General features: G+C 58.6%; 1 protein-coding gene across 3 annotated transcripts; it reads left to right on the forward strand.

Moving 5' to 3' along the window:
* The first annotated feature begins 2,298 nt into the window (after positions 1–2,298).
* On the forward strand, positions 2,299–11,460 carry Ak1 (adenylate kinase 1). 3 transcript variants are annotated; one of them, XM_047525818.1, is made up of 7 exons: positions 2,299–2,381; positions 5,092–5,130; positions 6,511–6,546; positions 6,708–6,871; positions 7,449–7,565; positions 10,745–10,936; positions 11,062–11,460. In XM_047525818.1, the coding sequence occupies exons 2-7, from the start codon at positions 5,124–5,126 to the stop codon at positions 11,128–11,130; spliced, it is 585 nt and encodes a 194-aa protein (XP_047381774.1). In that variant the 5' UTR covers positions 2,299–2,381; positions 5,092–5,123; the 3' UTR covers positions 11,131–11,460. The 3 variants fall into 3 exon arrangements, with proteins under 3 accessions (XP_047381774.1, XP_047381775.1, XP_047381773.1); XM_047525819.1 differs by lacking the exon at positions 2,299–2,381 and adding an exon at positions 4,922–4,992; XM_047525817.1 differs by lacking the exons at positions 2,299–2,381; positions 5,092–5,130 and adding an exon at positions 6,251–6,320.
* Positions 11,461–17,501: the final 6,041 nt, after the last annotated feature.

The following is a 17,501-nucleotide window of genomic DNA, read 5'->3' on the forward strand; positions in this document are numbered from 1 at the left end:
CAAGTTTGAGGCCAGCCAGGATATCTTAGCCACACCCAGTCTCAAAATAAAAATTAGAAAAGAGCTGGGGCTTAGCTCTGTAGTAGGAGCACTTCATGCAGGAAGCCCTGGGTTCTTTCCCCAGCACTATATAAAAGGAAAAAAGAAAGTCTTGGGTATAATCTTCTAGATTTTTCCTCAATGCATTTTTCTTCCCACTCCCTTCTCTCCATTTTTTTCTTTTTTTAGATTGTAGCTGGGAAATAAAATTTTGAAACTTTAATACCCCAACGTTAGTGGAAAATCTCCAGGTCATATGCAAATAATCAAAGCAGATGCTGATTTTTTTTTCTAATTTAAAAAAGTGTTCATTTAAAAATTTGTTGTAGAACTGGTGCGGTGGCACATGCCTGTCGTCCTGCCACTCAGGAGGCTAAGGCAGGAGGATCAAAAGTTTGAGCCCAGCCTCGGCAACTTAGCAAAAGACCCTGTCTCAAAATAATCCTGTTCCCCAAAGCCCCTGGCAACCACCGTGCTACTTTCTGATCCCAAGAGTTTGACTACCTTTGGTACCTCGGCTGGTTTTCTTTAGCCTAGTATCTTCAAGGGCCATCCATGTTAAAGTTGTCTTTCACGTAAAGGAATCATGCTTGTTGTAGAGAGTACCAAAAATACTTGGGGGAGCCTTTTTTATAAGAAGTAAAAGTCTGGCCTTCAACCCGGGGTCACGTGTCCACGCCCACCCTCAGGACTCTGCCTCCTCAGCTCGAAGATTCAATCATATTGATGGTAACACAACACTATTTTAACTTTACAGAGGTAAAATGCAAAAAAACCCAAAAAAACAAAAAACAAAACAAACAAACAAACAAACAAACAAAAAAACCCACCTGGGACTGGATTTTACACATGGCTGCATGTTTACAGGAGTTTTTATGCAGCTGGGGTGAGACAGGGCAGTTGCGGTTTTTGTCTGTTTCTAAGGCTACGCGTGTCCGGGCCTTCCACACCACACGCCAAGAATATCTGGCTTTTTTTCTCATGCCGACCCTACCGGAGTCACCGCCCCTACCCACCAGTCAGTCCTGCTGGCACTAGGAAACCTTCCTGTGCGAATTTGGGGCCCACATTTGATTCCTTGAATGGATTTCTAGAAGTGGGAGATGGTGCTGGAAGTTGGATTTGCGTGATCAATTTGCAATCCCGAGGTGGCGCCAATGCTCACGCCATCGGGCTCTCCTCCCATGCAGAGGCTCTGACTCCAGCCTCTACCTCCCACACATGAGGAACCTAGGGTTCAAGGAGTGATGTCACCGGTGGCAGAGCTGGGACTGGCCCAGGGCCCTAGTGTCCTGGCTGCTAAGGCACCGCCACCTGAGGTGTTCTTCTGCTCACTCTCTTACTCAGACACCTCCATGGCTCCCTAGTGCCTACAAGACAAGTCCCAAGTTCAGTCCACCCTGCCATTTAAGGCTGCTGTGTTCAGGTCTCCATGGATCTGGTAGCTAAGGGCATGAGCTTTGAGGTTGGTGGCCTTGGACTCCAGTCCCTTCCCTGCTACTTTACTGAGCACCACCTTAGTGAGTGCCAGTCAGTCACCCTGTGAACCTCTGGGTACACACACGGCTTTCTAACAGGGAACTTCAGGCAGACTCTAACACGCCAGCCTCACACCGGTCCCCCGAGTTTAAGGGTTCCTGGACAGTTGGAGTCTGCTCTTCCGCCCAGTGCCTGGCACAGAGGGTGCTTACTAACGGGAGCTGTCCTTTGTTAGCAGTGTCAGACCCCATCTGGCCTGAGTGTCCCGAACCCCAGCTCACTCATGAAGAGCTGCCCAGCACCCCTTCTGGGGCGGGACTGACTTGTAACTTACCCAACCACCAGGTCTTTGGGGTCCTCGGGAGTTTCAATCTTACGGGAACTTGCAGGACCCCTCCCAACAGGGCGGGAGCAGTCCCCAGGATTCTGGGCAGGGCTGGACCCAGAGCCCCAGCAGGCTGGCCTTTCTGCCACCAGTCCATTGTGGGGTCTCACACACAGCACCTCACTTCTCCAGCCTCAGTTTCCCCAGCCCGACCGTGTCCTCCACTGTCCCCCTGCAGTGATTCCGGCACAGTGGAGGTGACAAGAATGGAAACCCTCGAAAACTGTCCAGTGGAGGCCCACGAGGGCGGGAGCAGCCACCTGGGCGCCAGCCTTGCCCGGGCTTCCCATCACGGCTCTACTCGGTCCAGTCCCCGCTCCCTCCTCTCCCTCCCTCCTTCTCTCCCTCCCTGCCATCGCCGAGCGCTGGCTCCCGGCATGCTGCGCGCTGACAGCCTTATAAATAGTCGCCGTTGCCGCGGCCAGCCAGGACGGGCAGGGCGCGCACCCGACGCCCGCTGCACCCTCCCCGCCTCCAGGTCAGTGCGCGACCTTCCGTGGGGAGGGGGAGGGCCGCCTCCGCGGGCGTGGGGGGCTCGCCTGGGGGAGGGGTGTGTGTGGCAGGCTCCCTGGGGCTCTGTGTGTCCATGGGCACGGCTTGTCCCTGCTCCCAGGCTCTGGGTTTTGTGCCACCCTGTGTGTGCCTTTGTGTGTGTGTGTTAGCCCCTCCCAGCCTCCCAGACCCCTTTGTCCTGGTGCTCCAGGTCCCTGCCCTTGCTAGGGCTCAGCTGGGGCGTAGGGGCGCTGGGGCCTGGCCCCCTGCCCCAGATGACCTGCAGGGTGGCCTGTGTGCTAGAAAGAGTTCTCTGTGTGTCACTCCCAGCGCTGGGAGGACCGGGAGGCCCCTGGATGCTTGGCCCCTGCCCCAGCCTCTTGCTCAGGGGGGTTTTGTGGGAGCCCCGCAGCCGGTGGGGGTCCCGCTGCAGCCCTTCTCAGCCGTGCACTCCCACCCCAGGACTCTGCAGCAGCAGCCAGACAGGCCAGAGAGGGGACACTGGCTGTCCAAGGTCACTTGCTGGTGATGGAGTTGGGATTTGAACCCTAGCTTCCCGTCAGTCACTGGGAAGCCTGCTCCTGTGCCAGAAACTGGGAGACCCAGACCCTGCCCCAGCCTCGACTTGTGATTGGGTTTAAGTCACTGTCCCTCTGGGTCTTGGCCCCTCAGGCCACCTAGCAGACCACACAGTCTTCCTAGGGATTGCTGGGCCCCTGAGCTGGGGCCTTATAAGGCCTGGGTGCCTGGCCTGTAACCCAATCCCACCTTGGACCCCTGGCCTCCAGGAGGCCTCCTTACCACCCAAGTTATTTTGGACCAAGGAAGAGTGGATGCCTGAAGAACAGAGGGGCTTAGGTTACCAGGAGGGGGTGGGGTAGGGTGGGGCTGTCCCTGCCCTGGGGACACTCCCCCTCCCCTGAGCAGCTCCTGCCTCTCCTTAAGCACACTCAGCAGGACAAGCCACTATAACTCATGCCCTGGAGCAGCGTGACTGTCAGCAAACTGCTAAAGGTCCCATCGCTGGGTCTAGGTGCCAGGCCCAAAACAGCAGAAAAGCAGACCTGGCCAGGAGAGGCGGCACATGCCTGTGAACCCAGCAACTAGGGAGGCTGAGGCAGGAGGATCACAAGTCCAAGGCCAGCCTCACCAACTGCGTAAGACCCTGCCTTAAAATAAAGAGTGAAAAGGGCTGGGGTATAGCTCAGTGGTAGAGCACCCCGGGATCAAGACCCAGTATTAAAAAGAAGAAGAAGAAGAAAAAGAAGAAGAAGAAGAAGAAGAAGAAGAAGAAGAAGAAGAAGAAGAGGAGGAGGAGGAGGAGGAGGAGGAGGAGGAGGAGGAGGAGGAGGAGGAGGAGGAAGAAGAAGAAGAAGAAAGAGAGAGAGAGAAAGGGAGAAAGAAAAAAAATGCACACACCTGAGTTTGGCTCCAACCAGACCCCAGACCCCTGAGCTAGTCTGCCCTCCCCTCCGTGCCCTCCTGGATGGTGTCAGGATGGAACGAGGCTCCCCAGCTCCCAGGCGGGCCACTCAGGGGACCTGTGGTTACCCAGAGTGCTGGAGTACTGCTTTTTGTGCAGAAAGTCTGGAGAGGGTGCCTGCAGTGGGGGGTTGTAGGGTGGAATCCAGGAAGGCTTCCTGGAGGAGGGGACACCTGACGAGGTCTAAACCACAGCATCTTGGGGGAGGGCCTCCAAGCACAAAGGCCTAGAGGAGGACATGTCCACTGAGGTGGGTCAGGGAGCTGCAGGCAGTTCCAGTGTTTGACAGAGCTGTGGAGGGTGGCAAGGGCAGATCGCTGGGCCCTGCCAGCTATGTTCAGGGGTCCAGGCTTTGTTGAAGGCTGTCAGCAGGAGTGGCCACTCTGACCAAGGCCTCTGGCTTGGCAATCACACACAGAGCTGGGATGTGGGGCAGTTGTCTGGGACCTGGGGACTCTGGGGCCTGTCAGGGTCACGGCTGACTGCTCAGGCATGGGGGGGTCCTTGGAGCCTGAAGTCAAGAGCGAGGGCGGGGTCAGGACGGGCAGAGGTCAGTGGGGCAGGGAAGGACTGGCAAGAGCGGTTGCCATGGATGGGCTCTGAGGCCTTGAGGCTTGCAGGCCCAGAGAGGTGGGGAGGTGGGGAGCTTGCAGGAGGGACCGGCAGGCAGGGCCAGCGAAGAGGAGTCCCCTCTGCCGGGAGGGCTGGGCTGTGCGGGGTGGAAGCTGGGGTTCTGCCTAGGGCCTGGAGCCCAGGACCACCTCTGGGGGAACACTGGACAGGGCACTGCACCACTCCTGCAGCTTGCCCCTGCACCCGAGCGCACCCTCATCCAGAGAAGACGCACAGCTGCCCTGAGCTCCCGCCTCCTGCCGCCTCGGGGCCTGGGGAGTGTTGTCAAGGCGGCCGAGCCGACGCTGGCCCTGCGCCTTCTTTCACGGGAGCAGCTCTGTGGCTGCTCTGCCCTTCTGCACGGCTTCCCTTGCCCCTCCAGAGGACTCAGGTGGACTAAAGGGGTCTACTGCCCTCCAGGGACAGGCCAGGCAGTGGCAGCTGGGGAGGAAAGTGACTTTCTCAACGTCACCCGCCTCCTGGGCCTTTCCTGCCCTCAGTGGTGCGTGTTGGGACCTGGCAAACGCGGTGGGTGTGGCTCGGGGGAGCTGAGTCAGGTGGGAGGACCAGCTCTCACCTCTGCCCGTGCCTTGTCTTGCAGAGCGCTGACCCGGCTCCTGGGACGTCAGCAGGATGGAAGGTATACAGCCGCCCCCCACCGTTGCCGGGGCCTCAGTGTGCCCATCTGTTCAGGGGGTCTGCTCTCAGGGAGACACTCTGGGGGAGTTGGGGGCAGCTCTGGGGCTGCCAAAGGCGGCCTGTCCGGGATCCCCCAGCACCCTCCTCTGGCCTCTCCCAGTACGAGCCAGTTCCAAGATTAATTTTAGAAGCTACGAGCCCTCCCTGAGGCTTCTGGGGGCCCCGAGCGCACCTCCTACGCTGGTATTTATAGCGCTGAGTCCCTGCCTCTTTCTGGAGAGGATAGTGCTGGGGCGGGGCCTGCCCTGTGGAGAGGCTGTAATTGTGCCAAATGCCAGCAGGCACGTTCCTGTCCCTCTCTGGGACTTAGAGGAGTGGGCCTTGAGGATGTTCTGGGCCCTCCTGGCTCCGGCGCGTTGGGACCTAGAGGGAGACGTGGGATGGGCAGACAGCCCAGATGGGCCGCCTGGCTTCTGGCAGCACCATCCGTCCAGGCGCTGGCGCTGGGACTCAGCCTGGGCGGCTCTTAGAGGAGCCCAGCAGGCCTGGCCATCCCCTTCCTCCCCTGCTCCCGCACACCAGCCGCCACGGCTGCCGCCTGCCCGCAGCCCCAGGCTGTAGCCCTTCACCAAAGCCGTTCTACTGATGGCTCCTCCAGGCTCCCAGCTCGAGGTCGGGAAGGGCCCCTGGAAATTGCCAAGCCCACTTCCTCCTGTGCCGGGGACAGAGAACCTGTGGGGGCAGGCCATTCCTTCCTAAGGTCACGCACACCACAGAGCGGGACACGGCCGGATCCTCTATTTCCCTGAGAGGTGCAGAAGCCAGGAAGTCCAGGGAGAGCACCCTGGGCTCCGACTCCATGCTGACGCCCCAGAGCAGGCCCCACACCCTGGGGGCCGCAGTTCCCCTCAGCCCAGCGGGCCAGGCACTCTGGCCAGGCCGACTTGGGAAAACGAGCTCGCCTCCCTGTCTGAGCAACAGTTCCAGGACCCACCGCAGCCCTCCTCCCTGGCAACTGTCTCCATGGCAACATATGTTGTGGTTGCCAACTCCACGTTAGTACTGCCAGGGCAGGCGGGCAATGGGCAGGGCCAGGCCTGGGAAGGAAAGGACAGGGGACACAGCGGAAAGGGATCATGGGCTGCTGCTCATCCAGAGACTCCAGAAGAAAGGAAGACGAGAAGGCCAGAGGTGACCAGCCCCTTGTCTGTGCTGAGAGGTCTCTGCAGGCCCCTCTGCCTGGTCCCTCCTGTCCTGCCCTCTCCCAGGCTCCGCTTTCACTCCCATCCCGCTCCTGGGAGCTCAAGTCTCTTCCTTGGGGTTGCAAAGGTGCCTCTGGCTACTGCAAGGGACTGAGCTCTGCTCCTCTGTCTCTCCACAGAGAAACTGAAGAAAACCAAGATCATCTTTGTGGTCGGTGAGTCACAGGCAGCCGGGTGCTGGGGCAGCCAGGGGGGTCTGTGCTGGCTCTGGTGGGGGTGGGCTTGCTCCTGTTCCCTGAGCTCTGCCCCTCCCTTGCTGGGGGACCCTGAGAGCCCCTGTCCCTCTCAAGGTTTCTGAATGGGTGGGTGCTTGCAGGGGGCCCTGGCTCGGGGAAGGGCACCCAGTGTGAGAAGATTGTGCAGAAATATGGCTACACCCACCTCTCCACGGGGGATCTCCTGCGGGCCGAAGTCAGCTCCGGCTCAGCCAGGGGCAAGACACTGTCGGAAATCATGGAGAAGGGGCAGCTGGTGCCGCTGGTAAGTGGGCTGTGGCGGGTGGGGGAGGAGGTGGCCCTATGCACATGGCAGCCAGTGAAGCCTGTGACACACTGGCAAGGCTGACCCTGAATACTCTGTGGCTCCCCATTGCCCTCTGCAGACAGTTCCTCCCAGAAGCTCCGAGACCCTGCAGGACCCTGTCCTGCCAGCCTTTCTCCATTCCCTGGCTACCGAGGCATTTCTGTCCCCTCGAAGGGGCCATGCTCCTTCCTGCCTGGAACATTCTTTCCCTCTCAACTTTCTGACCTCTGACTCTCCAGATGTGAGCTAGGGCCGGAGGGTCACGCTGCAGGAGCCGCCCTTTTCTGCCTGTACAACCTGAAGCCACAAACCACCTGTGTAGGGCCGTGTCCTCGGGGCCCAGGGCAGGACCTGGCTGGGTGGGGCTCGGTGGAGAGAAGCGTTCATCCTGCTAGGCCAGGCAAGGTCCTCTGCTCAGGGGAGGCCTGGAGAGCAAGGCTGCTGGGACCCCCTGGAGCACGGGTTGGGGAACAAATGAGGGCCAGGGAGAGGATGGGCAGGGGCTCAGGTCACCTCCCCTGTGCTGCGCCCCCAGGAGACCGTGTTGGACATGCTCCGAGATGCCATGGTGGCCAAAGTGGATTCTTCCAAAGGCTTCCTGATCGATGGCTACCCGAGGGAGGTACAGCAGGGAGAAGAGTTTGAGCGGCGGGTAAGGCTCGCTGGTGAAGGCTCGGCCTTGGAGCTGTGCTGCTTTGGCAGGAGGGCGTGGGGGCGCAGGGGCCGGGGAGGCCAGGAAGGCTTTCTGGAAATCTAGAAGGAAAGGGATAGAAGAAGGGGAGGTGCCGGGCAGGGGAGTTCACAGCTGGACTCAGGTCCCAGCTCAGCTGCTTGACACCTTGGGCCAGTCGTTTTACATCTTTGAACCTCAGTTTCAACAAGGGGAAAAGCAGGAGGATTGGAGTGGATGTAGCCTTCAAGTGGGGCGTGGCACCCCGTAAATACACTCCGAGGGGCAGGGAACCATACCGGCAGGACTAGACAGGCGAGGCTGGCATGGGCAGAACAGGACACGTGGGGCAGGGTGACCAGGGTGACGCGGGAGCTGGAACTTCACACTCGGCTGGAGCCTCAAGTGCCAGGAAGGGGCAAGGGTCCCCTTCCAGGGACCATGGGGCATCTGGCCGGAAAGGGCAAACCTTGAGGGCAACAGCTTTGAACTTCCCAAAACCCAGGCCCTCCAGAAGCTCCGTCCATGGGCGACACCCCACACGAGCATGCACGTGAGCACAGGTACCTGCGCACACGCACCTGGGAGCAGCACAGGCACTTGCATGCACAGGTGCACACACAACGCCAGGGGTGTGGCACAGGCGTGCACGTGAACCACACGCATAAAGCACGCCCATGGTGCACACATGTGCATGTAAGCAGAGGCGCGCACATGTGAGCACATGTGGGCACGCCTGAGCATGCTCATATTTAGACTTGTTCGAGGCCACACGGGAAGGGATGCAGGCACCTAGGTGGGGGAACTCGGCAAGGGTGGTGGTGGGAAGGAGGTATCTGGGGATCCCAGTGGGTGGGGCCAGGCCAGACCCCGAGCCCCACACCCACCTCCCTGGGCCTCATCTAGGGTAGGAGACTATATTTTTTGATTTCTAAGTGTCTACAAGACCTCAAGAAAATGACTGCCCTGGCCATGTGTGGCGGCATGTGCCTGAACCCTAGCAACTCAGACAGCTGAGGCAGGAGGATCACAAGTTGGAGGCCAGCCTCAGCAACTTAGCAAGACCCTAGCAATTAGCAAGACCCTGTCTCAAAAAAAAAAAGGAAAAAAAAAGGGGGGCGGTTCTGGGAAGGGTCTGGGGATGTGGCTCAGTGGTAAAGTGCCCCTGAATTCAATCCCTGTACCAAAGAAAGAAAGAAACTGTGTGTGCCCTGGCCTCAGTTTCCCTATCTGTGAAATTGGGGTTGGTTGGTCTTCCTCCAGGGCAGGATGGTCAGATGCCAGGCAACCCAGAGGGACATCTTATCTTGGCCACACACATCATCTGTGTGAGGTCGTCTGTGACTCTCAGGGCCACATCCGGAGAATGGGATTAATGACTGATGCCAGACATTCTAATCCCAGTCACTTGGGAGGCTGAGGCAGGAGGATTGCAAGTTCCAGGCCAGCCTCGGCAATTTAGCGAGATCCTGTCTCAAAATATAAAAGGGCTGGGAACGTCGCTCAATGGCAAAGTGCCCCTGGATTGGATCCCCAGTACCAAAGGAAAGATGAGAAAGGAAAAGGAGAGAAACTCGGTTAATGAAAGTCCCTATCCTTGCTGGGACTGCTGTGGACAGTACTGAGAGTGACAGGCCCTGTGCTGGTCTCCAGGAATCTGGGCAGCTGATATTCTCAGCTCTGGACACCAGGGGGCGCCAGGGCTCCACTGAAGGAGAAAGGGCAGGCCCTGAGATTGGCTTACCCAGGGCTTTCCTGGGGCAGGGCAGTGCCCAGCTCCCCCTGTCCTGGTGGGGAGATAGGCCTCACAGCCAAGGACTCCCTGCCCAGAGGCTTCGCTGCCCTCGGATGCACCACCTCTATCCAGGTCATGTAAAGAACCCTGAGTGGCCCTGTGGACTCAGATACATCGACAGTCTGGGCCCTGAAGAAGCACGGTGTTGATGGGTGATGGCAGACTGTGGCCTGGGCTGGGCTCAGGTTTCTGGAGCACTCGTGGTCTTCTGACCTGGGTTGTCCCAGGTCATGGGACAGGAGGAGCTGCGCTTCCAAGGCAGCCGATGCTGCTGTGCTGAATCCTGGGTCCCCCAGGTGTCAGGCGTGAATGTCAGGATGGGTAGTGCAGCCAAGGAAAACGAGGCTCAGAGAGGGCAAGCGCCCCCCACCCAGGCACACAGCTGAGCTGAGGCGGAGGGGAAGCTGGGTGGAGTCAGTCGGTCTGATACGGAAGGCCAGGCTTCCACTTGCAAGCCCCTGATGAGGGACAGTGGCAGTTATGATGGGATAGAGGGACTAGAAGGCCATAAATGGGGAAGTCCTGGCCCAGCCCTCAGGCTGCGCAAGCACAGTGGCTCTGTCCCTCTTGGCCACCCCATTCCCCACAGAGGTCTGGTGGGAGACCCGTCTCCCTCCCTCAGGGCATTCCAGGCTGGGCTCTGCCGGGCCTGGGGACCAGGTGGTGACTGGGAGCCAGGATCCCTGCTCCCGGCAAATCGTGGCCAGGCCTGGAAGGGACTGCCATTTCTGACTTCAGAGTGGAGGCCAGCTGGGCAGGGGACCCTGCGGAAGGGCACTGGGGGCCAAATCGAAGGCCGGGCTGCAGGGCCTTATTCCTCTCTCCCTCGCCACGGTGCCATGCTAATTCCAATGTCAGTGCGGTGCTCAGACCCCCGGCACCCAGTGCCTCCCGCTCTCCTTACCCCTTGCTCCCCTGTCAAGCCCTCATCCAGCCAGAGGGCGTGAGACAGACGCCTCCCTGCGCCCAGGGACTCTGGCCTCGCGGGGAGAGGGGCACTGGACAAATGACGGAGGAGGAAATAAAGAGGGCAGCAAGGGCATGTCCCGGGGCTGAGGACGTGGTGGCTGGGAAGGCAGCCCTGAGGAGCGTGTCAAAGCCAGGAGAGCAGACAGGGAGGGCAGGGCGGGACCCTGTGGGCCCTCTCGCGCTGGTAAGGGAAGGTCTCGGGCTTTTCTCCTGAGGGTACTGGGGAGCCATGGCAGAGGTTTGAGTACGGGAGAGGCAGGGAAGCTTGGTTTTAGCCCTCAGGCTGCCTTGGGGACTGAAAATCTCATGTGGGGTCTCAAAGGTGGGACAATGAGGAGGGGGAGATGGCCCCCCGAGGCAGGAGCGGGGTCCCTGTGACATGGTGCCCCGCTTGCAGATCGGACAGCCCACACTGCTGCTATATGTGGACGCAGGCCCTGAGACCATGACCCAGAGGCTCCTGAAGCGCGGAGAGACCAGCGGGCGTGTGGACGACAACGAGGAGACCATCAAGAAGCGGCTGGACACCTATTACAAGGCCACCGAGCCCGTCATCGCCTTCTATGAGAAGCGAGGCATCGTCCGCAAGGTAGGGGGCTAGCTGGCGGGTGGCCGGGGCCAGTCCCTGTGTCCCCGCTGGTTCCACCGAGCGGCGGTCCCGGGGCCGGGCCGGGCCTCTGCTGCGTCTCGCCCTCACCGCCCGTCTCCCCGCAGGTCAATGCCGAGGGCTCCGTGGACAGCGTCTTCTCCCAGGTCTGCTCCCACCTGGACGCCCTGAAGTAGCCCGCCGGCCTCCCCCAGCCGGAGCCTCCCCCAGCCGACTGGGCCCGGCCCAGGCCCAGCGCCTCGCCCTGCTGGGCTGCACAGACACGGGGATCCCCTGGATCCCGACCCGTGGACAGCTGAGCACTAAAGGAATTTCCTGGGACATTCGGTTTTTATTCTTCTTTCTTTGCTTCCAATCGGAGTTGATTCGTCACCCGCCTGGCCTCCAGCCCGGGCGCCTGGCCCTCCCGCTCCTGCCGGAGCCCCTCGGCCTGGCTGGGGGCCCGTGTCCTCGGGTTTCTGTTCAGGCAGTGCTGGGTCCTGGCCTGGCTTCCTCCCTACCCTAGCTGTGTGGCCCTGGCCCTGACCCTGCATCTCTCTCTCTGCTGAGGCTGCGACAGGGGGGCCGGACTCCGGCCTCCTCGGCCCAGGCGTTCCCAGGGTCAGTGAGGGGGGCCGCGGCCAGGTGCCCCTGCCCAGCGCCAGCCCGCCTTGCTTAGCCATTTCCGAATGTAGAGGAGGTTGCTGCCTTCCCCCTGCAAGGTCCGGACAGGAACCCGCCGAGGGAGGGCGTCAGGGACGGCCTCGGGCCAGAGCCAGAACAGCCAGGCTTGCAGTGCGCAGGCCAGAGCCAGGCCGGGGACACCTGGGTCCCCAGAACCAGCTTTCCTCCCCGACTCTCATCCTTTGACCCCATCGGCGAGAAAGGCTGGATTTGGTGCTTACCTGTGCGCAAACTCGTCTGGCCCTCGCGGCTCCTTCAGAGCCCAGGGAGCCCCGGGGGGCCACAGGGTCCTGGCGGGACCCCCACCCTTGGGGCTGGTTGTGCTCATCTGTGTCCCCTGTGTGTATGCAACTGGCCCTGCTTCTCCTCGGACATTGGTTATTTAAACTTCCCTTTAAAATAAATGTATTTAAGTTATAAAAGGTGAGTGTATTCAAAGAACATGAAACGTTAAATAGGTGACAGGACAGGGGCGGAGAGCAGCCGCCTCCGCCGCTGGGCCTCCTGAGGGGAGGCATCCGGAAGGTTCCCTGCCAGCCCCAGGGAGCGAGTGGCAAGCCTGAGAGCCACAGTGGCGGGCGGCCCCGCCTCTGCGTGGGATCCGCCCTGCTGGGGACAGACACACTCCACTTTGGAATCAGGGTCGTCTGAGGGTCAGCGCAGGGACCCGGGAGAACAGCAAGATGACGAAGAGCTGGAGGAACCCCCGGGTGGGTCCGCATCACCATCTTGGATCTTTAATTTTAGCTCCGTCATTATGAGTGAGTCCTCGTTTATGAGAAGCTAACCTGACCCAAATTGTCAAACGGGTCGTCCCACCATCCTTCATTCACTTAGAAAAATACTACAGCGGTCCCTCGGAACTAGAGGGTAGGTGCTGGGACCCCTTGGCACCGGGATCTGCAGGGCTCATGTCCCCTCTGAGGAATGGCGTAGGGTTCACGCTGAGCCCATGCACATCACCCCCGTGGGCTTTATTTATTTATTTTTTGGTACTGGAGATTGAACCCACTTAACCACTCAGCCACATCCCCACCCTTTTTATTTTTTATTTTGAGACAGGGCCTCACTAAGTGGCTTAGGGCCTCGCTAAGTTGTGAAAGCTGGCTTTGAACTTGTGATCCTCCTGCCTCAGCCTCCCCAGCCACTGGATTACAGGCTTGGCCACGGCGTTCAGCCACCTAGGTGCTTTAAATTGCCTCTAGATGACTCGTAATGCCCAGTACAGAGCAAGGGCTGTGTGAACAGTTTACCGCGTGGGGTCGGGATGAATGATGACGAGGGAAAAGAGGTCTGTCCATGTTTAGCGTGGATCTGATTTTTTTCCCCAATGCGTCCCATCCGCAGTTGGTTGAGTCCATGGGTGAAGACCTGTGTCAGTGGGAGGGGCAGCCAGCTTCTGTTTACCTGTCACCTATCAATCCTCCACCTACCTAGATATGGGTGCAGATCTCTTTGCTGAGAACCCAGTCTACAATTAGGACGGCAGCCGCCTCCGCCGGCCTCGCCCACCTTGTGCGCCATGCAGTCGCCCGCCTGCTGCAGCACCTGCCGCCTTGCCAGGTGGGCTCAGAAGCCCCGGGTTGCTGTGCTGCATGGGGCTGCAGCAGGAGGGGAATCTCAGGGGCACAGAATCCCATCACTGCCACTCAACCCGGACCCGAGCCCAGAGGGGACCCAGCAGCAGGGGGTCCCTTGAGCTGGATCTCTGGGGTCTTGAAGATTCCAGGAGCTCAGAGCAGGACAGAGTCCAGAGGGACAGTGGAAGGGCTCTGTAGAGCCTCACAGTGAAGAGGACCTGTTGGTGTGGGAGGTTGGGGCCTCAGGGGAGCTGGGATGCGGGCTGGTGACGTGAGGTAGCAGGAGAAAACCAGGCAGGCTGTAGGGGACAGAAACTGACTTGAGCATCTGGCTTCTCTCCTAAGGACAATGGGAGGCTCAGAAAGAGCTGGTTTTGGCCGGGCCGGGTGGTGCACGCCTGTGATCCCAGCAGCTCAGGAGGCTGAGGCAGGAGGATTCAAAGCCAGCCTCAGCAATGGCGAGGTGCTAAGCAACGTAGTGGGACCCCGTCTCTAAATAAAATACAAAACAGGGCTGGGATGTGGCTCAGTGGTCAGGTGCCCCTGAGTCCAATCCCCAGTACCTGCACCCCCCCAAAAAAGAGAGGGTTTTAGCAGAACAGGGTGGCTCATACCTGCAATCCAGCTACTTGGGAAGGTGAAGCAAGAAGATCACAAGTAGGAGGCCAGCCTCAGGGAGTTAGGGAGACACAGTCTCAAAACAAACAAACAAACAAAATAAATAAATAAAGTAGAAGGACTGGAGGGCATAGCTCTGGGGTAGAGCACCCCTGAAAATAAGAAATAAATAATAAGAAAATAAAATAAAGAGGGCTGGGGTGTAGCTCAGCACACACAGGGCTCTGGTTTCATCTCCAGCACCAAAAAAACACACAAGAGGTGGTTTATGTTTTTATTTGTAATTTTAACAAAAAATCAAGCAAACAAACAGAAAAAAAGTTGAATTAACCTCCACATAACCATCACTAATAGTCGGCAAGTAACATTTCCCATCATCTCTTCCTCGTTTAACTTTTACCAAAGTGTTTCACAGGAAATAACGAATATGAGGAGACTTCACACCTACGACAGGACTTCAGGATGGCTCTCTGAAGAGGAAGACCCTTTCCCCATGACCACAACCCAGGGGCCCCTGGACCCGATCAGCCCTGTCACCGTAATCGCTCGTACTTAGCCCTCGAGTGATTGTTTCTAGTTTCCCCAAAACGGGTCTTGTAGCTGGTTTGTTGAAACCAGGATGCGATCCAGGACCCTTTGGCTGTGACATCGAGCAAATCTCTCTCTCTCTCTTCCTTTTTTTTTGCAATGCCGAAGGTTGAACCCAGGGCCTTGTACATGCTAGGCAAATGCTCAACCACCAAGTCACGTCTCCAGTCCTTTTTTTTAAATTTTATTTTGAGACAGGTTCTTGCTAGTTTATCCAGGCTGACCTTGAACTTGAGATCCTCCTGCCTCCGCCTCCCAAATGGCGTCATATCTCTTCATCTAGGATAGCCCATGAAGGGACCAGGTTGTCTCTTGCTCCCTCCCGGGGTCATTTAACTTACTCCTCATCCTTCATCGCTCCTGGGAACGGGCAGCGAGTTGCAAAGGCTTCATAGGTTCAGGTTAAGCCTATGGGACAGTCAGGTCTTGTAGATGAGGCTCCTGGAGGCTTCGAAGCCAGATAGGGAGGCCGGGCCTTTTTTTGCAGTACTGGAGGTGGAACCCAGTGCTTCACCCCTGAGCCACATCCCCAGCCCTTTTTAGCTTTTACACTGAGACAGTTCTGAGTTTCGGCTTTACCGTGCTGAGGCTGGCCGTGAACTTGCCATCTCCTGCTTCAGCCTCCGGAGCCGCTGGCATTACGGGTGTGCACAGCCACGCCCAGCACAGCGGCTTGTCATGAAGAGGATTCTGAGTCGGCTGGTCGGGGTGGGGCGGTGACACCTGCCAACTGGTCCTCAAGTCACAGGGGCCACACTGCGGTGGCTCAGGGGGAAGGACCAGAGGGGCCCAGAGGGAAGCAGGAGCCCAGGAGGTGAGGGGAGGAGGGACTTTGTGGGGTCAGCCCGTGCTCATCCCCTGCGGATGGAGGTGGCGCGGCAGGTACGGGGTGACACGTCATGGATGATGTCACGCTCTTCTGGTTTCTAGGGACACTTCTGGCATGGCTTATTCCAAGGTGCAGGAACGTTCTAAGAAGCTGGAGGGGTTCATGGAGTGTCAGCAAGGGCGTGCTCCTGGGCCGGCCTTGCTGGGGCGGTGGCCTCAGATGCCCCCTGGACTACACCTCCATGCCTTGGCCTCCGGGGTCCCCAGGGCCGGGGCCGGAGGCACTGAAGTGGGAGAGGAAGGAAGCTGGGAGCAGAGGAGGCCAAGGCTGTCGCCTCCCAGCCGCAAGAGGGGCCTCGAGTAAACAGGAAGGCCTGGCGGCTCCGTGCTGGGGGGGCTTTGGAAGGGTGGGGGCCAGGAGCCCTACTGGACTTGCGCAGCCCGTGAGCACAGGCTCCCCCGTGGGGAAGTGGCCCAGAGAGGTTGAATGGCTTGCTCCAGGTCACACAGTGGGCTAGACCTGAGCTTGCCTTTCTGGCTCTGGCTTCCTTCCTGGGGGGCTGGGTATTCTGCCTGTGTTGCCCCCCAAATGTCAGTCCCCTCTCAAGCCTCAGTTTCACTTTCTACAAACTCGGAGTCCTGAGGACTCAGAGGTTCTGGAACCCTGGCCCAGCGCCACCCTCTGCCTCCTAGGAGGTCCTCATGGGTTCTCAGGCTCGGGGAGCCAAGAGGGCTCTATCAGGAGGGCCACTGTTGCCCAGGGTTTGGAGGCAGTAGGTCCCCAGGCCTCTTCCTTGGGGAAAACGACTTTGAGGGACTCCGCTCTTCTAGTACAGAGCAGGGAACAGTGGGACCCTCACCCTGGGTTCAGCCTGTATTCTTGGGGAGTCACACCCTCTTCAGAGACCCTGTCCTGGGGCTCAGAGTGCCAATACTCATGCCCTGGGGACTCGGGGTCATCACCTAGGAAACCTGCCATGGGCCAGGTACTGCAAAAGTGATGGGATCCTTCCTTTATAAGACTTCTGTTCTAGAAGAGGAGACACACAAAACATCTGCATGTCAGTTGTGATTCGTGACCCAAATGTGCTGGTAGGAAGAGAATCCATTTTAAATGGTCTGGGAAGGACTCACATTTTAAATGGTCTGTGATGTTTGATCAGAGACTTAAAATGTGAGGGAGCAAGCCCTGCAGTGGCAGTGTTTCAGGAAGCAAAGCAGCACTTGCAAAGGCCCTGAGGTGGCCAAGTGCTTGGCATCTTCAGGGAACAGCAATGGGCCAGTGTGGCCGGAGCAGGTGCGCAAGGGGAGAAGAGCTGGTGAGGTTGGAGAGGGGCAGTGGAGCTCCTCAGTCATTTGAGGGTTCTGGATTTTACTCTGAGTGAGACGCCAGTCAAGGGCCCTGGGCAGAGTGGATTAGAATCTGACTTGCTGCAACAGGCTCCCTTGAGAGTGTGGAGAAAGATTGGGACGAGGGAAGAGGCACACAGAGCTCAGTAAGGAGGCGATGGCAGTATTCCCAGAGGACAGTAGCCGTAGGGGACGAGAAGCAGTCAGGTTTTGCAAACCTGGAAACCTGGGAATTTGAGGGAGCCCCTGCCAGGATTTGCTTGTGGCTTGAACGCGGGGTATGAGACAGAGTCAAAATCAATTCCAAGGCCTCAACAGTGGGAAGAAGTAAAGCTCGGAGATGGAGAGACTGAACTGAGCAGTTTGCAGAGAAAGAATAAAGCCAGGATGTGAACGTGTGGAGCTGGAGACCTTCGGCGCCGAGAAGCTGCGTGCCTGGCTGAGGTCACCTGGAATAGCACATCTCAACCTCAGCATGAGCACAGATTCCCTGGGGACCTTGAGAAAATGCCGGCCTGACGCCGGGCCTGAGGGTCTGTGTTTCTACCCAGCTCCCGGAAGAGAGTCTCAGACTACAGTCTGAGTAGCAGGGGCCCAGCACACTGAATTCTACAGCCAAAACCTGTTGGTGGGTACAGAACCTACCGAGGGGCTGGCGGGTGGTAGCCGTGGATCCCAACATGGGATAGATGCCGAGGGAGGGCCTCGCAATCCCAAAGGTATAGACAGGTTCACATGCTTCTTCCCATTATCAGCCTGAGTCCCGGGGATTATTGTCTCTGTGCTGGGACATGACGTCAGGGTCCCAAAGGTCTGGGAAAACCTGATTTGGGAGTGAGAGTCAACAGAGAAGGGAAGGGGCTCGGGAGCCAATCTGGGGGGGTGAGGAAGAACCAGTGAGGACATAGATAAGGTGAACA

This window comes from Sciurus carolinensis, chromosome 14 (assembly GCF_902686445.1).
Source record: "Sciurus carolinensis chromosome 14, mSciCar1.2, whole genome shotgun sequence".
In the NCBI taxonomy this organism is placed as follows: Eukaryota; Metazoa; Chordata; class Mammalia; order Rodentia; family Sciuridae; genus Sciurus; species Sciurus carolinensis.